General features: G+C 34.4%; 1 protein-coding gene across 8 annotated transcripts; it reads right to left on the bottom strand.

The window, feature by feature from the left end:
• Nucleotides 2,606-11,635, bottom strand: LOC107618165 (50S ribosomal protein L24). 8 transcript variants are annotated; one of them, XM_016320133.2, is made up of 7 exons: nt 9,601-10,080; nt 8,313-8,464; nt 6,806-6,893; nt 6,610-6,705; nt 5,790-5,893; nt 5,554-5,690; nt 2,606-2,784 (listed from the first exon to the last, which is right to left on the bottom strand). In XM_016320133.2, exons 3-7 carry the CDS (start codon nt 6,863-6,865, stop codon nt 2,750-2,752), a joined length of 432 nt encoding a protein of 143 aa, XP_016175619.1. In that variant the 5' UTR covers nt 6,866-6,893; nt 8,313-8,464; nt 9,601-10,080; the 3' UTR covers nt 2,606-2,749. The 8 variants fall into 8 exon arrangements, with proteins under 8 accessions (XP_016175619.1, XP_016175620.1, XP_016175624.1 ...); XM_016320134.2 differs by having other exon boundaries at nt 2,606-2,781; XM_016320138.2 differs by lacking the exon at nt 2,606-2,784 and adding an exon at nt 3,312-4,198.

Below are 18,009 nucleotides of genomic sequence, written 5' to 3'. Positions count from 1 at the left end.
AAAAAATAATTATTTCCAAAACAAAAAAATAATTATTTACGAATGAACATAATTAATTATACGACAAAGATAATACTAATACATTTATTTTTATCAAATTAAATCCTATTAAATTATTAATTTAAATTCAATCTATTTAATTTTTAATTTCAAAAACATTTCATACATTGTTCTGTGTGTGAAAAAATTACATAGAGATTTTTAATTGCCCAATCATGCCATTAATACATTCTCTTGCACTTTCTAAACCATACATTATTCTGTGTGAAAACTTTCAATTATTATCTTTTGCCATAATCTTAAACTACTTCATGATACCAATAATTTTCTTTCTCCTGCTAATTATATCATCGTATACTATTGTATACTATTTAACGTACTAATAAATAAAATTCATAACGTAAAATTGATATCATTACAACCAGTGGCGGAACTTTCTTGGGACAATGGAGGCCACGGCCCCAAAACTTTTGTAAGTAGTTCTATCTCAAAGAAAAACAAATTAGCTCAATTAGTTAAAATAATATGCTTTCAACTTATATACTTGGGTTCAACACCCATCTTCACCATTCTTTAAAATTTTTTTTTCTTGCATGCATATATTTAAATCAATATTACACTGAATTATATTCTGTTTCTCGTATATTTTCATGCATTATTTTATTTTTAGAATAATAAAAATTATAGTATAACTAATACTAATATCAGTTATTAATAAAAAGTTAATATTTTATTTTAAATCAACATTACAAATTAAATATTATTGTAGTAAATTTTTTATTAGATTTTTAGTCCCTCCAAAAATTTCTTTCAAGCACCGTCACTGATTGCAACTTTATCCAAAATTCGAATTAAATTAAGATTTAACAAATTATAAGTTACTCAACTATTTGTTTCCATAACAAACATTATTGTACAATCCGTTCCAACCAAAAACCATACAACTTCATCGAAAATCAGTTATTTTTTTTCCCAACCCAAACTTTCATGTGAAACAAATAAATTGTCACATTTTCATCGACAAAACTAACAACAATCGACTGGAGACCAACCAGATAACAAAAATATTCGAGGTCCAATAAAAAAAGCCCACAACCTTAATTAACGACATTAACCATTAATCAATTTCACTTGATTAATCTCTTTCGATCAACACGCAACACAAATATTCGAGGTCCAATAAAAAAAGCACACAACCTTAATTAACAACATTAACCATTAATCAATTTCACTTGATTAATCCCTTTCGATCAACACGCAACACAGATTTTGACAGTTTGCAGATCTTGTTCTCCTCCGTCGAAACACACACCGCAGATCTTGTTCTCCTCCGTCGAAACACACACCACACGCGTTTGTTTATCATTTGCCCACGTACATTTCATAGGTGAGGAACAAAAATTACTTTCTCACCGTAGCATTGGCCCTAAACTAAAACACATAACCATTGTTAGCAAAACCGGATTGGACCAGCCGGCTCGACCGAAAAATCAATAAATCGGACCTTAAATCGGTCCAGTCCGATAATCTGACTGGATGAGGCAATGAACCGGTGCGAACCGGTCAAACTGGTTCGATCGAACCGCTTGAATTTCAAAATTTTTTCAAAATGTTGAATCTGGGGTTCGAACCCCCTCATCAAAAAAAACATGATACTCACAACCACCAAGTTGTTTAGCTTGTTACCAATATATACACAAATTAATATATATATAAATATCTTTTAGCAAATAATTTACTTCTATTTAATTTATTTTAATTTTAGTTATAAACTTATTCATTCTTAAATTAATTATATTTTTATTTAACAATAATTATAAACTCATTTATTTTTTTATAATTATATAATATCTATTAATATTATTTTTCAATAAATACTTGTAGTATATAATAGTATAATAGATATAAACTAATTAATAAATTATTAAAATTCAAAAATAATAGTTATTTTAATATAAAAAATAAAAATATTTATGATAGAGTAAAATTAACAAAATACTTATTGTTCCTGTTTCATATTATTTTAGAATAGCTAGATATTTTTAAAATGTTAGTGAAAATATGTATTTTAAATTTTAATTTTAAATTTTTTACTATATTTTATTTTTTATTTACATAGGACTGGGTCAATCGGTTTAACCAATGACCCACCGGTTGAACCAATAATCCAGTGACCCAATAACCTGACTGGTTCAATCACCGATTCGGTTCTAACAACTATACACATAACTGCATCTAGTTCTTTTTTTCACTTTTCTCCTCTTCATCTACTTCTCTTTCTGTATTCATTTAAAAACCGGTCAATTTTCGGTTTGACTCACCAGTTTCCAACTGATTTTCCACTTTTTATACGGTTCTTTGGTTGGTCAATTTTTTTTGTTAGATTAAATTGCATGTCATCAGTTTATAATTCAACCGGTTCAACCAACTAATTCGAACCAATTTTCAAAACCTTGAAAATAGTCTCGATTACAAAAACTTATTTATTTATAATGCAAAGATTATCAATATTTTATAAAAACTTAATTTTATTTAATGGACGTATACTCATGTAAGGAATGATAATAAGCAGAAATAAAAATACAAGAGATATCAATGAAGAAAAGCTTTTGGACCTGGTCTGAGAGAAATCATGGTAAAGATCATGGGCTTTACACCATATTCATGCCAAACATCTAATTGTCCAAAAATTTGTCATCGAAAATAAGCAGAACGCTCTCCAACCAAATACTCCACATAGTGGCGTAAACTACACATTGCCACAAAGACTTTGCCTTTTTCCTACTTCCAAATACAAATAAACCTAATCAATAGGAATTGGTCTAAGGTATAGACATGATATTATTTTTATTCCAATGAATCCATATATCCCTTTGGCTACATTTGAAAGAGTGGGAGACAAAGACCAAGTTAAGTCTCTATATTGTATTTTGTGTAAAGTGTACAAGACTGAATTATGTTTCAGTATCCTAATTGATTTAATATAAATATAGAAACTGAAACAAATAAAATTACTTAAATACCCTTTCCTCCTTTCCCCTTTTCCTTATCAATTTTCTTCTTCTATCACAAAAACAATCAAAGTATGGGGTTAGCAAGGCATTGAAATGGTCATTTGCTCGCATTCCTCATGGTATTCATAGCCCAAAGCTTTCAATGCTCACAAATTCTAAATCAATTTCAGCTGATCAAAGTGACCAGAATTCCTTGGGTTTTCTTTGTGTTGCTTCTTATTCTCTATCTGGATGTGCCACTGTCTACTCTCATAAAACAAATAAATAAATGAAAGACCAAGGGAAAAAAGAGGGAAAAAAAGGAGAAAAAGAAAAACTAAAGAGAATACTTCGTCGGCGGCGGTGGAACTTACAGTTGACACTTAGCATAATGGAAGAGAGAGAATGCAGAATGGAGAGGGCGAGAGAAATTGGAGCGAGTGAGATAGTGGAATTTGAAAAGTAGGTGAGGGTATTTTTGGAAATAAATGTTATTGAAGTTTCAATCTCTGTCTCTAGAAATTTCAATCCCATGTGTCCCCCACCTTCTGGAGGGACAGAAATTGTGTTCCAAGACTGAAATTTTAGTTCCAATCTCTGCTATCAAACACAATACTGAGTCTCAATCTCCTAGTTTCAGTTCCAGCCCCCTGTTTCCAAACACTATTTTTAAGTTTAACACCGCATTGGAAGTAAGAGGTACAAACAAAACTAGGTTGAAGAATAGCTAAAGAGTAACTGAAGAGATTGGCCTTGTAACAGGAACATTTAGCCCTGTTTTTGGTAGCTATGTCAACTGCCAAGATACATATACAAAGACAACGAGACAGTAAAGATAGAGAATATTTCCCCCACAGTCCCCATATTTTGGGCAGAAAGTACAGAGGAAACCTTTCCTAGGATAGAGGCATTTTGCTTGCTTTTGTACCTATGTCTTCTCTAACAATTTTGTGTCCCTCAGGATGTGTGTGGTTCAAGTATTACATTATTATAAAGATTCCATTCCCATGGGAATTAAAGATACCCAAGGGGAAGGTGGGAATTGAAATGATAGTATTTTGATTCCCTGGAATCAAACTTGCTTAGAAATAGTTTTTCAAACTTTGAACTAAACATGGGAATATGATATTCCTATCTTAAAATTCCTAGGAATTATTATAATTCCTCCAACCACACACACTCTCATGGTTTTCTGTATTTCTATCCTTGGAAGTTGCCAAATGCAGGTTTAGAACTCCCATCGATTACCTTGCCTCTAACCTAACTTTTAACTTAATGAATATCACAATAAACTTTAATTGATCGATCAAAATTACTGGGATAAATGCATTACAGTGTTATGATCTAGCTTCCTAGTTCGGCTTCCGCATTTAGATATGAATGCTTCACTGCAAGTATATTAGTTTAACTAACTCAAATTCTGGAAGCAAGATTCTTCTTCTAAGCACTTCACAATTACAGTTAGGACAACTAAAATTCTTCAACATGAAATAATTCCAATTCCTGACCACTCTTTGAACAAGACTCTTATTGATTAGAATCCAAAGTTCTCTCAATGATGAAATATTCTATTTAGACAAGAGTGCTTAGTTGAATTAACTCCAACAGTATGCTATTGAAGAATTAGAAGTCTATTCCCTAATCAATGTATTATATGTTAGTGCTAATTTGGAATTGAATATACATATATTTGTGCAATGTTCTATTGCTAATTTTCTATGGAACTCATTGTCTGACATATTTGATACAACAACAATAATGTTGGGTTTATCCTGAAAATTTGGGTCAGATTTTATCAATTAAGTTTGTAGGTTTTGGGAGAAGAATGGAAGCCAAATGTTTATGGCAATGTGCTGTCTGCCATTATTTGGTGTATTTGGGAGGTGCAATTCTTGCATTCTTAATAGAAGGCTTTTGGGCAGCAAGTCTTGTGAGATAGATTTGCACCTACCTAGTGTAAGGAACGCGATCTATTTAAAGGGATAATATCCTGCTTCGTTTTTTGTATTGAGGACCATAGTTATAAGGAAACTGATACTTTCAAATACAGGAACAGGTCACCACATGTAAAATATGTTATGTAGGAAGTATATCCATGGCGTTCCGATACGTAGATGAATTGTTAATTGTTAATTAGTACGTGGTATGTCACCTAACCAGTGAAATTATGTAACTATGTTGAGGACATCTTATGTACCATCATCCTCTATGTAATATCATTCCCTTAATCCCTTTGTATCAAAAATATTTCTTCTTTTATCACAAAAAAATAAAGGAAAAAAATTTCTTCAACATGTAATCAGTCGGACAACTAAAATTGACCACTCTCCCACTCTCTTTCCAAATATGAATTTCCACTCTATATATCTGCATATTTTTGTGCCAACTGCCATCTTTTAAATTGTATATTAAAGGAGGATGGATCAGCTCCAAAAGTGACTCCTGAGTATAATTAGAAAGGCAGAAGAAACAACATATGCTTACCATATATGGAAACTTTAAAGAAAAGCTACAGCTACTACTTAAACAAGGAAAAAGAGGCAAGGTTTTAGATATGTACGTTGTGTAGGTCTTGGTGTAGTTCTTATCTTGAGGATCTCAGGTCGAGGGATTATGGACCCAGATGTTCCTATTCCTCTGGATACTCTGACTTTAGTACCATCTTCAAGATATTTAATCCCAACCTTGCAAGGCTTCCTGCACAAGTGAAAGTGAAAATCAATTACTGTGAAACATTATTCCAAACCTGGAGATGCAACAATCACTGGTGCAATTTTCAAACACAAGTGCATATACCCTGTAACTGGGTCAACGACTTGCACATTGGAGGCATGAAGTGGGGCTTCAACTGTAAAGATCCCCCCTTCATGACCTGGCCCTGCCTTTATATGTTTCTTTACCTGTATAAAGGACATCAAAAAAATCATTCAAGTAAAAAAAATTAGAAAGCATAGTGCACCCATTTAATAAAATTCTCACTTAATCTCAACAAAATACAAGAGTAGTTACTGATGCAAATATAGATATAAACTCACATGAACACCAAATCATTCAAATTATAACAAAATACCCAATAAAGCACTAATACTTACATGACATAGAAACCAAGACAAGCCAAATGTTTAAAATAGCACGAGAATAACATTGTTATAAACACATACGTACATATACGATTTATATAATTTTCATGATTTTATAAATATCAATCTACCAATATATACAACATTCTAGGCTCTGCCAGAAAATTTAAGAGACATTATTAACATATGTCATTTGTGTTACTACTTACTACAACTAAGTTCATTCGAAAATTTACAAAATATCATTTTTATTGATATTTCCCAACCTATTTATACTATTTCCAAGTCATGTCTGAAGTGTGAACCAATTGAGAAATACATGTTTGGTCAAATATAGATACAGATACACATTCGTCATGCTATGTTGGTGTCCTTGCGACCAACACATCACTTAATTGGTGTCCATGGTTTCTAGAGCATACCATATCATTATGACAAAGGTTTGTATATTGTTATTGTATCAATTTTTTTCCATAATCACATGCTAAATATGACAAATAATATAGTAGGGATGAAGAGTGTTTTATTTTTCTCACCAAATTTTTACCCTCGACAATAACACGATTCTGGGAACGAATAACACGTTTAATGACCCCAGACTCACCCTTATCTTTACCCCTTATGATCATAACCTGTTACATACAGAAAATGAATATGTAAAATCAAAATTTATAACATAAATATGTAAAAAAGGACAAACAATATTTAGTTGGATTCGGGGATTGTTATTACATTGTCACCTCTGACAATTTTCCAGTGTCTAATAAGTTTCTCTGCAGCTTTCCAACCCATTTCAATGTAACACTCTGCAACCAGAAATCTAAAAACAAATAAACAAACAAAATTAAATTCAATTAAAGAAGAAGCAAAGCTGGGTGGAAAAAAAAAGGTAAGACAAGAATTTTAATGAAATTGCAAATGGTGTTAATGGGCTTTGCTTTGGCCTTGATCCGGCACTATATTTTGATCAGGTCTATTTTATAGACCCTTTATCCAGCCATAGACCCAAACAGAACATAGCCTAAACACATTAACCACCAACTTTAACATACAATGGCTAATGATATTCATATTCTGTTCACAGCACAATATAGCATAGTAACAAAAAAAACCATAAACACCAATAATCAGGAAAAAAAACATCAATCAACCATTAAAACTATATATATTACACTACCAAGAATCAACAGCATCAATCAGTTACTGAATAAACAGAATCATAATCAACAAGTTATAATCAACAACAATATATATAGTTTGACCGAGGTTCAACCGGTTTAATTAAATATTAATTAAAAATTCAATTTATAATTTCAAATATTTAAATTCAATAATTTCTAACTTAATAAAATTCAAAATTTCACAATTTCACCTAATGTTCTACACAAAAAAAAACATTAACAACCAAATTTTTAACTAAACACATGCACTAATCATCACTAATCAGTAATCATCAGAAAATCAGCAACAAGCCAACAACATATCGGCAACAACATCATCATCATTTCAGAAGATCAGCAATTCAGAATAAGCAAACATCAACAAAATCAGTATTATTAACTCAGCAACTCACAATTAAACCCAACTCCAACTCAGAATTGAACAAGCAAAAATAAATTGAAGATACCCCAATGCCTGTTCCAAACAAAACACAATAATTTATATCAGATGCATTATGCCACAAAGATATCCCATATAAACCTTTAAGAATTATAGGAAAATTTCCCTAAAGCAGGTACAAATAGCTCTTGAAAATGATATCTTATAACTTCTAGCAGAAAACACATATTTGAACAAAATATATGGACTAAATTTTCAGTATGAGAAATAAATCATTATAAAATGCAGCAGAAACCATATCATTAAGTTGACTGTAGTAGAACCTTGTATGCAAAAAGCAAAGGTGTAATAATGGTGCTTATTATCAACATAAATAGTACCAAATAAGATGAATCAAATGTGGCCACAACTTTCAAAGCAACTGAAACTTAAACCAACGATTGTAATTCGAAGCTGCTTGGATCGTGCTAGTAATGATGGCAGGAAAGAAAACTACTGAAATTGCCAATTTAATTATTTTTATTTTTTACAACCAAATCATGAAAATATTCAGAGATGCATGTGAGAACTGGAAATCAAAGCATACCGTAGAAGTTACAAAATTGAGAGGGCCACAGAGGAGAAAGGGTACACAGCAAAAATTATTAACAAAACTACACAGTATTATCACAGAGCTTACTGGCGGCGAGGAGGAAGGGGAGTGACGGCGACGACAGAGGAGACGGCGACACCGGCGAACACACAGAGAGAGAGCTCGAACAGAGGAGACAACGATGGCCACAGAGCTTCCACACGACGGCGAGGGAGCTTCCTACGACGACGACACAGCTCCTGCGACGAGATACTATGGTGAGGAAGAGAGCCTTCAAGGGGTTTAGCCGTTTAGGGTTAGGGTTGTTTTTTTTTTCAAAAATGACCAAAACAACTTCGCTTTGGTAGGGGGCAAGGTTGTGAGAACCGGACCGGTCAATGAACCGGTCAAGTAACTGGTTCATTGGTTCAATGGTTCAACCGAGGTCGAATCGTGGTTGAACCGGTTTAGTTAAATATAACAAAATTATTAAAAATTCAAAGTGGCATATATCGTGAGATAAGGTGCAGAGCAATTAAAGCATTGTATGAATTAAAATTGGTGGAAGCTTGGTTCTTTCATTTAAGTTTCTCAATCTTCTTGTATATATAACACATTAGCAACTTCTAAGCTTGGTCAAACAATATCAGTTCCAGATATAATAGAAGATAATGATCCATTATAGGCTACCTAAATTTGAGGCCACAAATTTTAGTATGGTGCAGGGAGAAAAAGAAATCAGTATAGTCTTCAATGAACAAGAAGAAGCAATTCCACAGCACAGTAAGAAGCTCAGAATACACAAAAACTGAACAATTAAATTAACTAAACAAAAAAACACAATATAAAAGCATGAATAACCTTTATAAATTAGGTTTCCATTCCTGAATTTTCCATTTTCATAAATTAGGTAATCTTTTTGTTCTTTACTTCTTAACTTCATTCTCTTTTCCTATGAATGAACTATCTCCTTGTCTGAACTTCATCCAACTCTTATTTTAAAGCCATATAGTAAATCCAATGCAGAATTGTAGCAATGTTCCTCTTTGAATCAATGACAGCAAAATAACAATTTACCAAAATAACAAGGAAAACAGATTGGATTTATAACCCAATCTCAGTAGAATTAATTCAATATCAATCTCAGCAAATATAATCTCAGCATAATTAATAAATTAAACTTAAAAAAAGTAAATTTATAACTCAATCTTAGCAGAATTAATTCAACATCAACTGACTGAATTCAAATAAAACTTCAGAAAATGAATATCTCAAAACTCAGCAGAATCATCAATAATTTATCATACGTATATTCAGAACAAAATAAAGAAGAAAACAATGTAATACAATTACAACAAATTGAACATTATTGAAGAGGATAAAGGGGAGGTTTTACGTTATCTGGATTGCCAGTGAAGGAGAGGAAAAGACAGCATAGAGCCAGCGAGATAGAGAAATTCAAATTGGGAATTTTGGTAACGTGAAACAGAGAAGCGACGACAGTGAGACACGGTGCGGAGCAGAGAGGCAGCGACGACAAGACTGGCGGGGAGACGAGAAGGGGCCACAGCCAAAAACGACGAGGAGGTGAGAAGAAGAAACGACACGGCAAGGAGGGGAGAAGCAGTGATGACCCACGGCGAGGAGTGGAGAAGCGGCAACGACCAACGGTGAAGAGCAAAGAAGCAGCGACAAAGAGAGCTCGGACAGAAAAACGGCGATGCCAACAACAGCCCCGAACCGACCTTAGCTTCTGGCGACGCGAGGAGCAGAGCAGAATGAAAGGGGAGATGGTGATGGTGGCTCTAATAGGGTTTCTCCGTTTAGGAGAATCTAGGGTTGGTGAGGGTGTGTTTGTTAGAGAAAGAAAGGGGATAACTCAGCATTCGGTTTTTGGTTTTTCTCTGGAATCAAAACGGCGCCGGTTTGATTGTTGGATCAGCGACCGGGACTTGAAAAACCCGGCCGGTTCGCTCGGTTTGCCGGTTAACCACCGGTTCAGCCGGTTTTTTAACTGGTTTTTTGCAGAACGGTTCTAGAGACTAACCGGACCGGCCAAATGACCGGTTCTCGGTTAATCCGGTCGAACCGGTCGCTCTGGTCCGATTTTCAAAACCTTGGTAGGGAAAAAAAAGGTTTTCGAACTGGACGGTCTGAACCGGTTCGATGCCTTGTGCAGTCAAATATCCAAGGTTCTGAAAACCAGACTGGTCATCAAACCGTTTTAGTTACTGGTTCATTGGTTTACTGGTCTAACTGGTCTAACCGTGATTCAACCGGAAAAACCGTTCCATAATAAAATAATAAATAAATTAAAAATAAACATCCTAAATATCTTTCAAATTTAAAACCCTACGTAAAATATCACCAACTAAATGTAATTAATCATCAAAATATGCAATAACTTACTGCAAATTTGTTGACAATTAACATAATTATACTTCCATTAAAAATAGCTGGATTGAATTACAATGCACAAGTTAAAGATAGAGAATATTGTCTTAATGTAGCTAAGTCAAAAAGTAAAACAAAAAATGATAGTGTTGCACAATAAACACACAACAGAGCCCGAAACAAACACACAACACAACAGAGGCTGAAACAAAAACACAACAAAGCCTGAAACAAAAAGAATCCAACACTAAGATCCAATTATTATAATTTCACATGCAATCTTTTTTTATTTTTGTTCAGACGAAGAAGCCACCTAGGTGATAATCTATATATATTAAAAAAAACAAACAAATTAAAAAAACCACAGAAACAAATATTAACCAGCATAAACATTATAAACTAAATCACGCAAAGATGAGAATAATATATAATAAGAAGAAACCAGAAACCAAGAGATCCCACCTAGATCCCAATCCAAACCCACTGAACCTGGTCTTACAAAGTAACCACTAACAAGCATTCCACAATTACGATAGGAAAAAAAAAAACACTACCAACAACCCAAAAATCAAAATAATAATAAACATTTAAAGAAAAAATCACACGTACGCGCACGAAGAGAAATTCAAAATGAACTCACAAAGAAGAAAGGATAGAAACTGAAAGTACGTCAAAATCCAACAAAGATAAGAGAAGTGGAAGGAAGTAAAAATAAAAAATAAAAAAATAAAATAGGGGAATTGAGAGAGGAAAGTATAACGTTTAAAGGGAAGTGATGAAATAGGGGCAATAGCTTACATGGTTACATGGGGTGGATGGTAATCAGAAAAAGATCATAACTTTGGAAGTTGAGAGAGTGGAAGTTCAATAGAATATCAGAGTATCCAAAGAGGATGCAAAAATGGATAAGGGTATGCATAAGGGTAATAAATTGAAAGCTGCAATCCAGGCTGCCCTACTTAGAAGGCCTGAAATATACAAGAAGAAAGAAACACCTAATCAAACTGATGGGGTTTCTGCATCAGGCACAAACTTGAATGGTGAAGTCATTTTGCAAGACTAACCAATTGTTTTGAGCTCGCCAACTGATGGATCAATTGATTAATTTTCTATTTTTCTTTCTTCTACATTACTTTCTTGTGGAAAACATAGGGACTATGGGTCCAAAAATCTATTCCTAGATTCCTTGATTCCTTTATCCTTACATGGAACAAAAGGAATCTACTAATTCAGACACCTCATAAAATAAAATCAAAATTAAAGATAGGGAGAAAAAGAAAAAATAAGGAACGAAATTTGGAAAAGGATTTGATTTATTTAGTTTTTGTTAATGCTTTGCATTTGTTTGAGTGACTTGACTTGATTCTTATTAAGCTTGTCACTTTTTGCAACAAGCACCATGTCCATGTGGTTATTTTCCTTATTCTTGAGAATGAATAAGTAATCTTCTTTTCATCATTGAATTGGTTATTGTTGATGTATTATTTTATATTAATCTTGCGCTTTCACTTGCACAACTTCATCCAATATTTACTAAATTCAATTCACTCTTGTTATAATTGCCTAAGCTTGCTTGTGCTTTAACCTTTGCCTATTCATTGCTTGCATCTTAAGCGTTTAATTGAGAAAATCATTCTTAATTGTTGATTGTGTGGCCTTCATTTTAACCGGCCAATATGTGTGTTCTAATCATGCGCACGTTTAAAATACACGCATTGTCTTTTACCATACCACACCCATATGAACTCTTCCTCAATTTATGTTTAGTTGTTTTATACAGCAACCCGAGCCCCCGCATTTAGGAGAGAATTTTTACACCCAAGAAGTAGCAGATCCTCCCCCACACTTAAATGTTGCACGGTCCTCCGTGCCAAAATCAAACTAGGGGTGACTAGCTCTATGAAGCTCCACCGTTTGGCAGTGGTGGGTGCTGTGGTGGCTGGTAGAAGATGATGTCCTGGGTCGGCTCTTGATAACGAGATTTTGTCGTGTCGGTATAGAATTTCACACAAAATGAATTCTCGTTGCAAGTATAGTTCTACACCAACAAACAATTCTCACATCAAAAATTTTGGTTGTCACAAAGAACAAACCTCAAATAAGAATTAACCGAAGTATTTAGACTCTGGGTCGTCTCACGAGAAATTGCAATGAAGTGTATGCTTATTGGCTATGAAGGAACAAGGGGGTTTGATTTATAAGGGGCGGAAAATAAATGGCAAGAAAAGTAAATCAAGCAAGCAATTAAAGAAAGCAAAATAGAAAAAAGCAATTAATAAAGAGAGACATTCATGGAAAGAATTGAGATCATAGGCCTTCCATCTTAGTCACTAATAACAATAACTAACAAGAATTTATCTTATTACGTCATCTCCAATGATGGAAGAAGATATAGGTTATCTTCCGTGAGAGAAAGTCTAACAAGACTAGCTAATCTCAATCCAAATGTCCTAATCAACTCACTAATTGGGTTAGCAAGAGATTAGAGTCAATAGAAATGATATTAACTAACAACTCTAGATCACCAACATAGGTTGGGTTTTCATGACTCAAGATTGCCTAATTACTCTTTCCAAATCAAGAATGCTCAAAGTCTACTCTAAAGCCCAACCAAGCATTTTGTCAAACACTTGGTGGGTACAAATGGAAAACATAGTAAAAATGCAAGAATAATAAATCTACCAACTACTAATTGCAAGAAAAGTAAATTCACAACTCAAATCAACAATTAAAAGAACATCAAACATAAATTTCATAAAAGAGATCCAAATCCATCAAGAGTTAATCATCACAAAAGAGAACAAAAAAGGAAAATTAACGAGAGAGAGCAAGAGAGTTATATCACTAGAGCATAAAATTGTAGAAGAAACAAGATGAAAGCAAAGAATTAAACATGGATCTATGATGCAATTAATCTTAGGAACCCTAATTCTAGAGAGAAGAGGGAGCTTCTCTCTCTAGAAACTAAGCTACATGATGTAAAAACTTCAAACAATTACTCCTCTTTTTCCCAAGCTTGAATTCTGCATGAAATAGTATTAGAAATGAGTTGGATTGGGCCCAAAATGCTCTACAAATCACTGGCCATGAGTTGCTTTTAGTAAATCACGTGCACCAATCGGCGTGCACGCGTACAATGCGTGTGTGTGTCCCTAGACATCAGGTAGCTATGGAAAATTTTATATCATTTTGAAGCCCCAGATGTTAGCTTTTCAACGCAACTAGAACCGCCTCATTTGGACCTCTGTAGCTCAAATTATGATCGATTGAGTGCAAAGAGGTCAGGCTTGACAGCTTTACGGTTCCTTCATTTCTTCATGAGTTCTCCCACTTTGCATGCTTTTCTCCTCACTTCTTCCATCCAATACATGCCTTATGAACCTGAAATTACTCAACAAACACATCAAGGCATCGAATGGAATTAAGGTGAGTTAAAATCACCAATTTTAGGGCCTAAAAAGCATGTTTTCACATTTAAGCACAAATCAAGGGAGAATTGCAAAACTATGCTATTTCATTGAATAAATGTGGAAAAAGGTGATAAAATTCCCAAAATTAAGCACAATATAAACCACAAAATTGGAGTTATCAAATCTCCCCACACTTAAACTAAGCATGTTCTCATGCTAAAATCAAGAAATAAGCAAAGGGGTATCAAATTTATTCAATGCAAACTAACTAAATACAATCTATCTATATGCAATCTATCTACATGAATGCATCCACTTGGTCAAAACAAGTCAACGTCCAAGAAAACATATTTAAGTACAAGGCCTAAAGCCATAGCAGTCAAATCAAACCCACAATTAAATTGAATTATTAAAAAGATTTTACAAACTTGCAAGAAAAGAGATGATCATGGGTGGAAACATGAAATTGAGCAATCGAACCCTCACCGGATGTGTATCCGCTCTAGTCGCTCAAGTGTATGGGGTTAATTCACTCAATTCTCCCCTAATCATGCTTTCCAAGATTTGTTTTTCATCTAACAATCAACAATTAATTCATGCATGTATACAAATATCATGAGGGCTTTCCCATAGGTTGTAATGGGGCTAGCGTCAAGGTAGGATGCATATGATCAAGTGAGCTAGAGATTCGAATCTTTGATCAACTTAAACTTCCCACCTAACCTATGACAACCTATACAATTCTAAACAAACCTAGCTATCCATTCTTCACTTTTTCACACACTCATGCATTCCCTTTTGATCACCATACATATGCATTGATTATTATTGAACTTCACTTTGGGCATTTTGTCCCCTTTTTATTGCAATTCTTTGTCTTTCTTTTTCTATTTCTATTATTTATTTTCTTTTTTTTCAAACTAAAATAGATACAGGAACATCAATGCATATGGTTTACACATGATTAATACATGAGTATGTACCCAATTTCCATGATTTTTCAACAAAAACGTAAACACACTTTTATCTCTACCCACTGTTCCCGACTTCCCCAAAATCAAATGATGGACACTCTCACTAGCCTAAGCTAATCAAAGATCCAAACAAGGGACATTTGTTATTTTTTACTTATGCTTGTAATGTGCTACAATTAAGAACAAATGGGTTAAGCATAGGCTCAAAATTGGCTAACAATGGAAGATAAAAGGTAGGCTATTTGGGTAAGTGAGCTATTTGAACAATGGCTTCAATCATATAATTGCATGTATACACAAAGTAATGGACATAAAGAATCAAACAAATCATGGATTACAATCATAGGAAGAGAATAATGCACACAATAAGGAAAGTAAGTGGTTATGTATGATGTAACCACACAATTAGGCTCAAATCTCACATGCTTGTGTTCTTGGCTCAAGACATGATCCACAAAGTATATAAATCAAGCAAGTTCTAAATAAAAAAAATTTTCAATCAATTGGGGTGCCCCTATAAATAAAATTCTTGAAAAATTTTATTATTTTGACTAAGCTTAATATATACATATGCAAAATAAGAAAATGAAACTAAGAATCCTAAAATAAAATGAAAAAGTGTTGGGATTAGAACTTGTTACCCAAAAACGCCGAGTGGTCGGACGACCTCCCCACACTTAAAATTTTGCACCGTCCTCGGTGTACTAAATGAGCAAGGGGGTACGGCGACTCTCCGAGTTGTCACCTTCATCTGGTAGGTCAACCGGTTGCTGCGTGTTCTTCCTCCCGCTTCTATTTTTGCTTATAGTGCATCGATCATGAAAAAACAAAATAAACACCGTAAGATGAAAACATACAAAAGTTAGGAAGCGTGAATTGTTGGAATGAGGTGAATCACTAAAATTGAGTGAGTGAATTAGTGTAACATTGATGAAAAATAAGTGTGTGGGTTCTAAAATTGCGCGCGGTTTAGAATACACACACGCTAGTATAAAAAGCCATGTCACATTTACACAAAAGAAAGCATACACTTCACTCATTCTAGTGTACTTGAAGTACTTTGAAAGACTTGTAGGTTAAGGCAACCGAACAAGTAGTGAAGAAGCATAAAAGCATTCAAGCAAAAATCAAGCGATTGTGAAATTGGATAATGAATGGGCATTGATTGATGTGTAAGTGAACTTAATGAACATAATGGTATATGAAACTTACACCACAATTAATGACACTTATTGAAGTTGTTGCAGCACCTAAGTGACATAGAGGTAGAACACATGGATGCTATGGAACTTAGAGAAAAGAATATAGAAGTCAAAAATCAATCACATAGCAAGCATGGTCCACAAAGTTTAGAAAGCTAAAAAATATGTCGCTAGGTAAGCTTTCGATCCAATTTCTCAACCGCACAATTTCAATGCATGAAATAGGTGATAATCAATTAGAACAAGCATCCTAAAAAAAATGCATTGATAATGTACAATTGCCTAACAATAGATGATGAATGCACGGTGGCCAAAACATGCAATTCAAAGAGGTAAAATGCATGAAGGCAATGTAACAAGTACTTGGTATTCAAAAGTGTTAAACATGAAAAATTCCAAACCAAGTAACCAAATATAACCTCAACAAATAATCCAACAATGACAATTAACATCAATGATATTAAACTAACATCTTATTAGTAATAAGCAGTAGTAAATAGTAAACAAGATTAGTAATCCAACACTTATAATGGAAAACAAAAATTAAACTAACTAACTAACTAAAAGAAATGGTGTTACATGGTGTTTGGTAGTGTTGGATGATGTTTGAAGGGTGGAAAGAAAAGAAGAGAAAAGGGAAGAGGAAAGAAATGGAAAGAAGAGAAGAAAAGAAGATGGTTGAAACAGAGCAATCCACGCATGCGCGTCATATGCGCGTAAGCGTGGATTGATGAAATGGAAGTGACGCGTACGCGTGCATGGCAAAGCAGAGAGTCAACGCGTACGCGCAAGGTACGCGTGCGCGTGCCCTGGGCACAAAGTTGGCACACTTCAGGCACAACTCTCGGGTGAATGTATGGGAAGTAGAAAAATTCAACCCACGCGTACGCGTGCGCGTGGATGGTCGAAATTGCTTGATTCACGCGTATGCGTGAAGCACGCGTGCGCATGGATGGTGCTCTATTTTTTAAAATTTTTCTATGTTTTATCACCAAACCAAGCATTCCAAACCTTCAAACAACTACCAAAACACCACAAAACCTTATTTAACACACTAAACTACCAAACAAACTTGACAAATCAATCAAAACATGAAATTAAACCTATTTTACCAATATGTACAAAAGAGAAAAATGAAAGGATATTACCATGGTGGGGTGTCTCCCACCTAGCACTTTTGTTTATTGTCCTTAAGTTGGACTTATGGGGAGCTCCTCATCAAGGTGGCTTGTGCTTGAATTCATCCTTGAACATCCACCAATGCTTGGACTTCCATTGTGCTTCATCATTCAAAGTTAATAACTCCAAGCTTTGATGGAGTTCTTCACAAACTATGGGCTCCCAAATTTGATTTTTCTTGTGTGATCTGGGATCCCACACCTTGTTTTCACACCCGTCCTTGAGTTGATCATGGTGATTTCCTCTGGGTGGCAAGAGAGATGAATTCTCTTGGAAGCACCAAACTATCCTCCTAGACCCATTCAATTGAGCACTACACCAATCCATGCTCCTCAATTTTGAGCTTCCAACCATAATGAGCCTAGACTTACAACGCCAACCACTAAACATCCTCCTCTTACGCTTAATTCCACAAAGCGCCCTAAGTTGGCCATCCATCTCAAGCAAACCATATTCAAGTGGGATAATAAAGCTAAGAGTTAGAAGTTTTACCCACTCAAATGAAGGATTAGATGACAACCTAGGTGGAGGAGTTCCCAACGGTCTTGATAAGGCGCGCTCTACTCCCGTCCATCCTTTCCTAGAGGCTTCCACCACTTGGCAAGGTTCTTCAAGCTTTACCTCTTTCCAAGCTTCCTCAAGTTCA

This window comes from Arachis ipaensis, chromosome B09 (genome assembly GCF_000816755.2).
Source record: "Arachis ipaensis cultivar K30076 chromosome B09, Araip1.1, whole genome shotgun sequence".
In the NCBI taxonomy this organism is placed as follows: Eukaryota; Viridiplantae; Streptophyta; class Magnoliopsida; order Fabales; family Fabaceae; genus Arachis; species Arachis ipaensis.
This window is presented reverse-complemented; position numbering and strand designations above follow the sequence as displayed.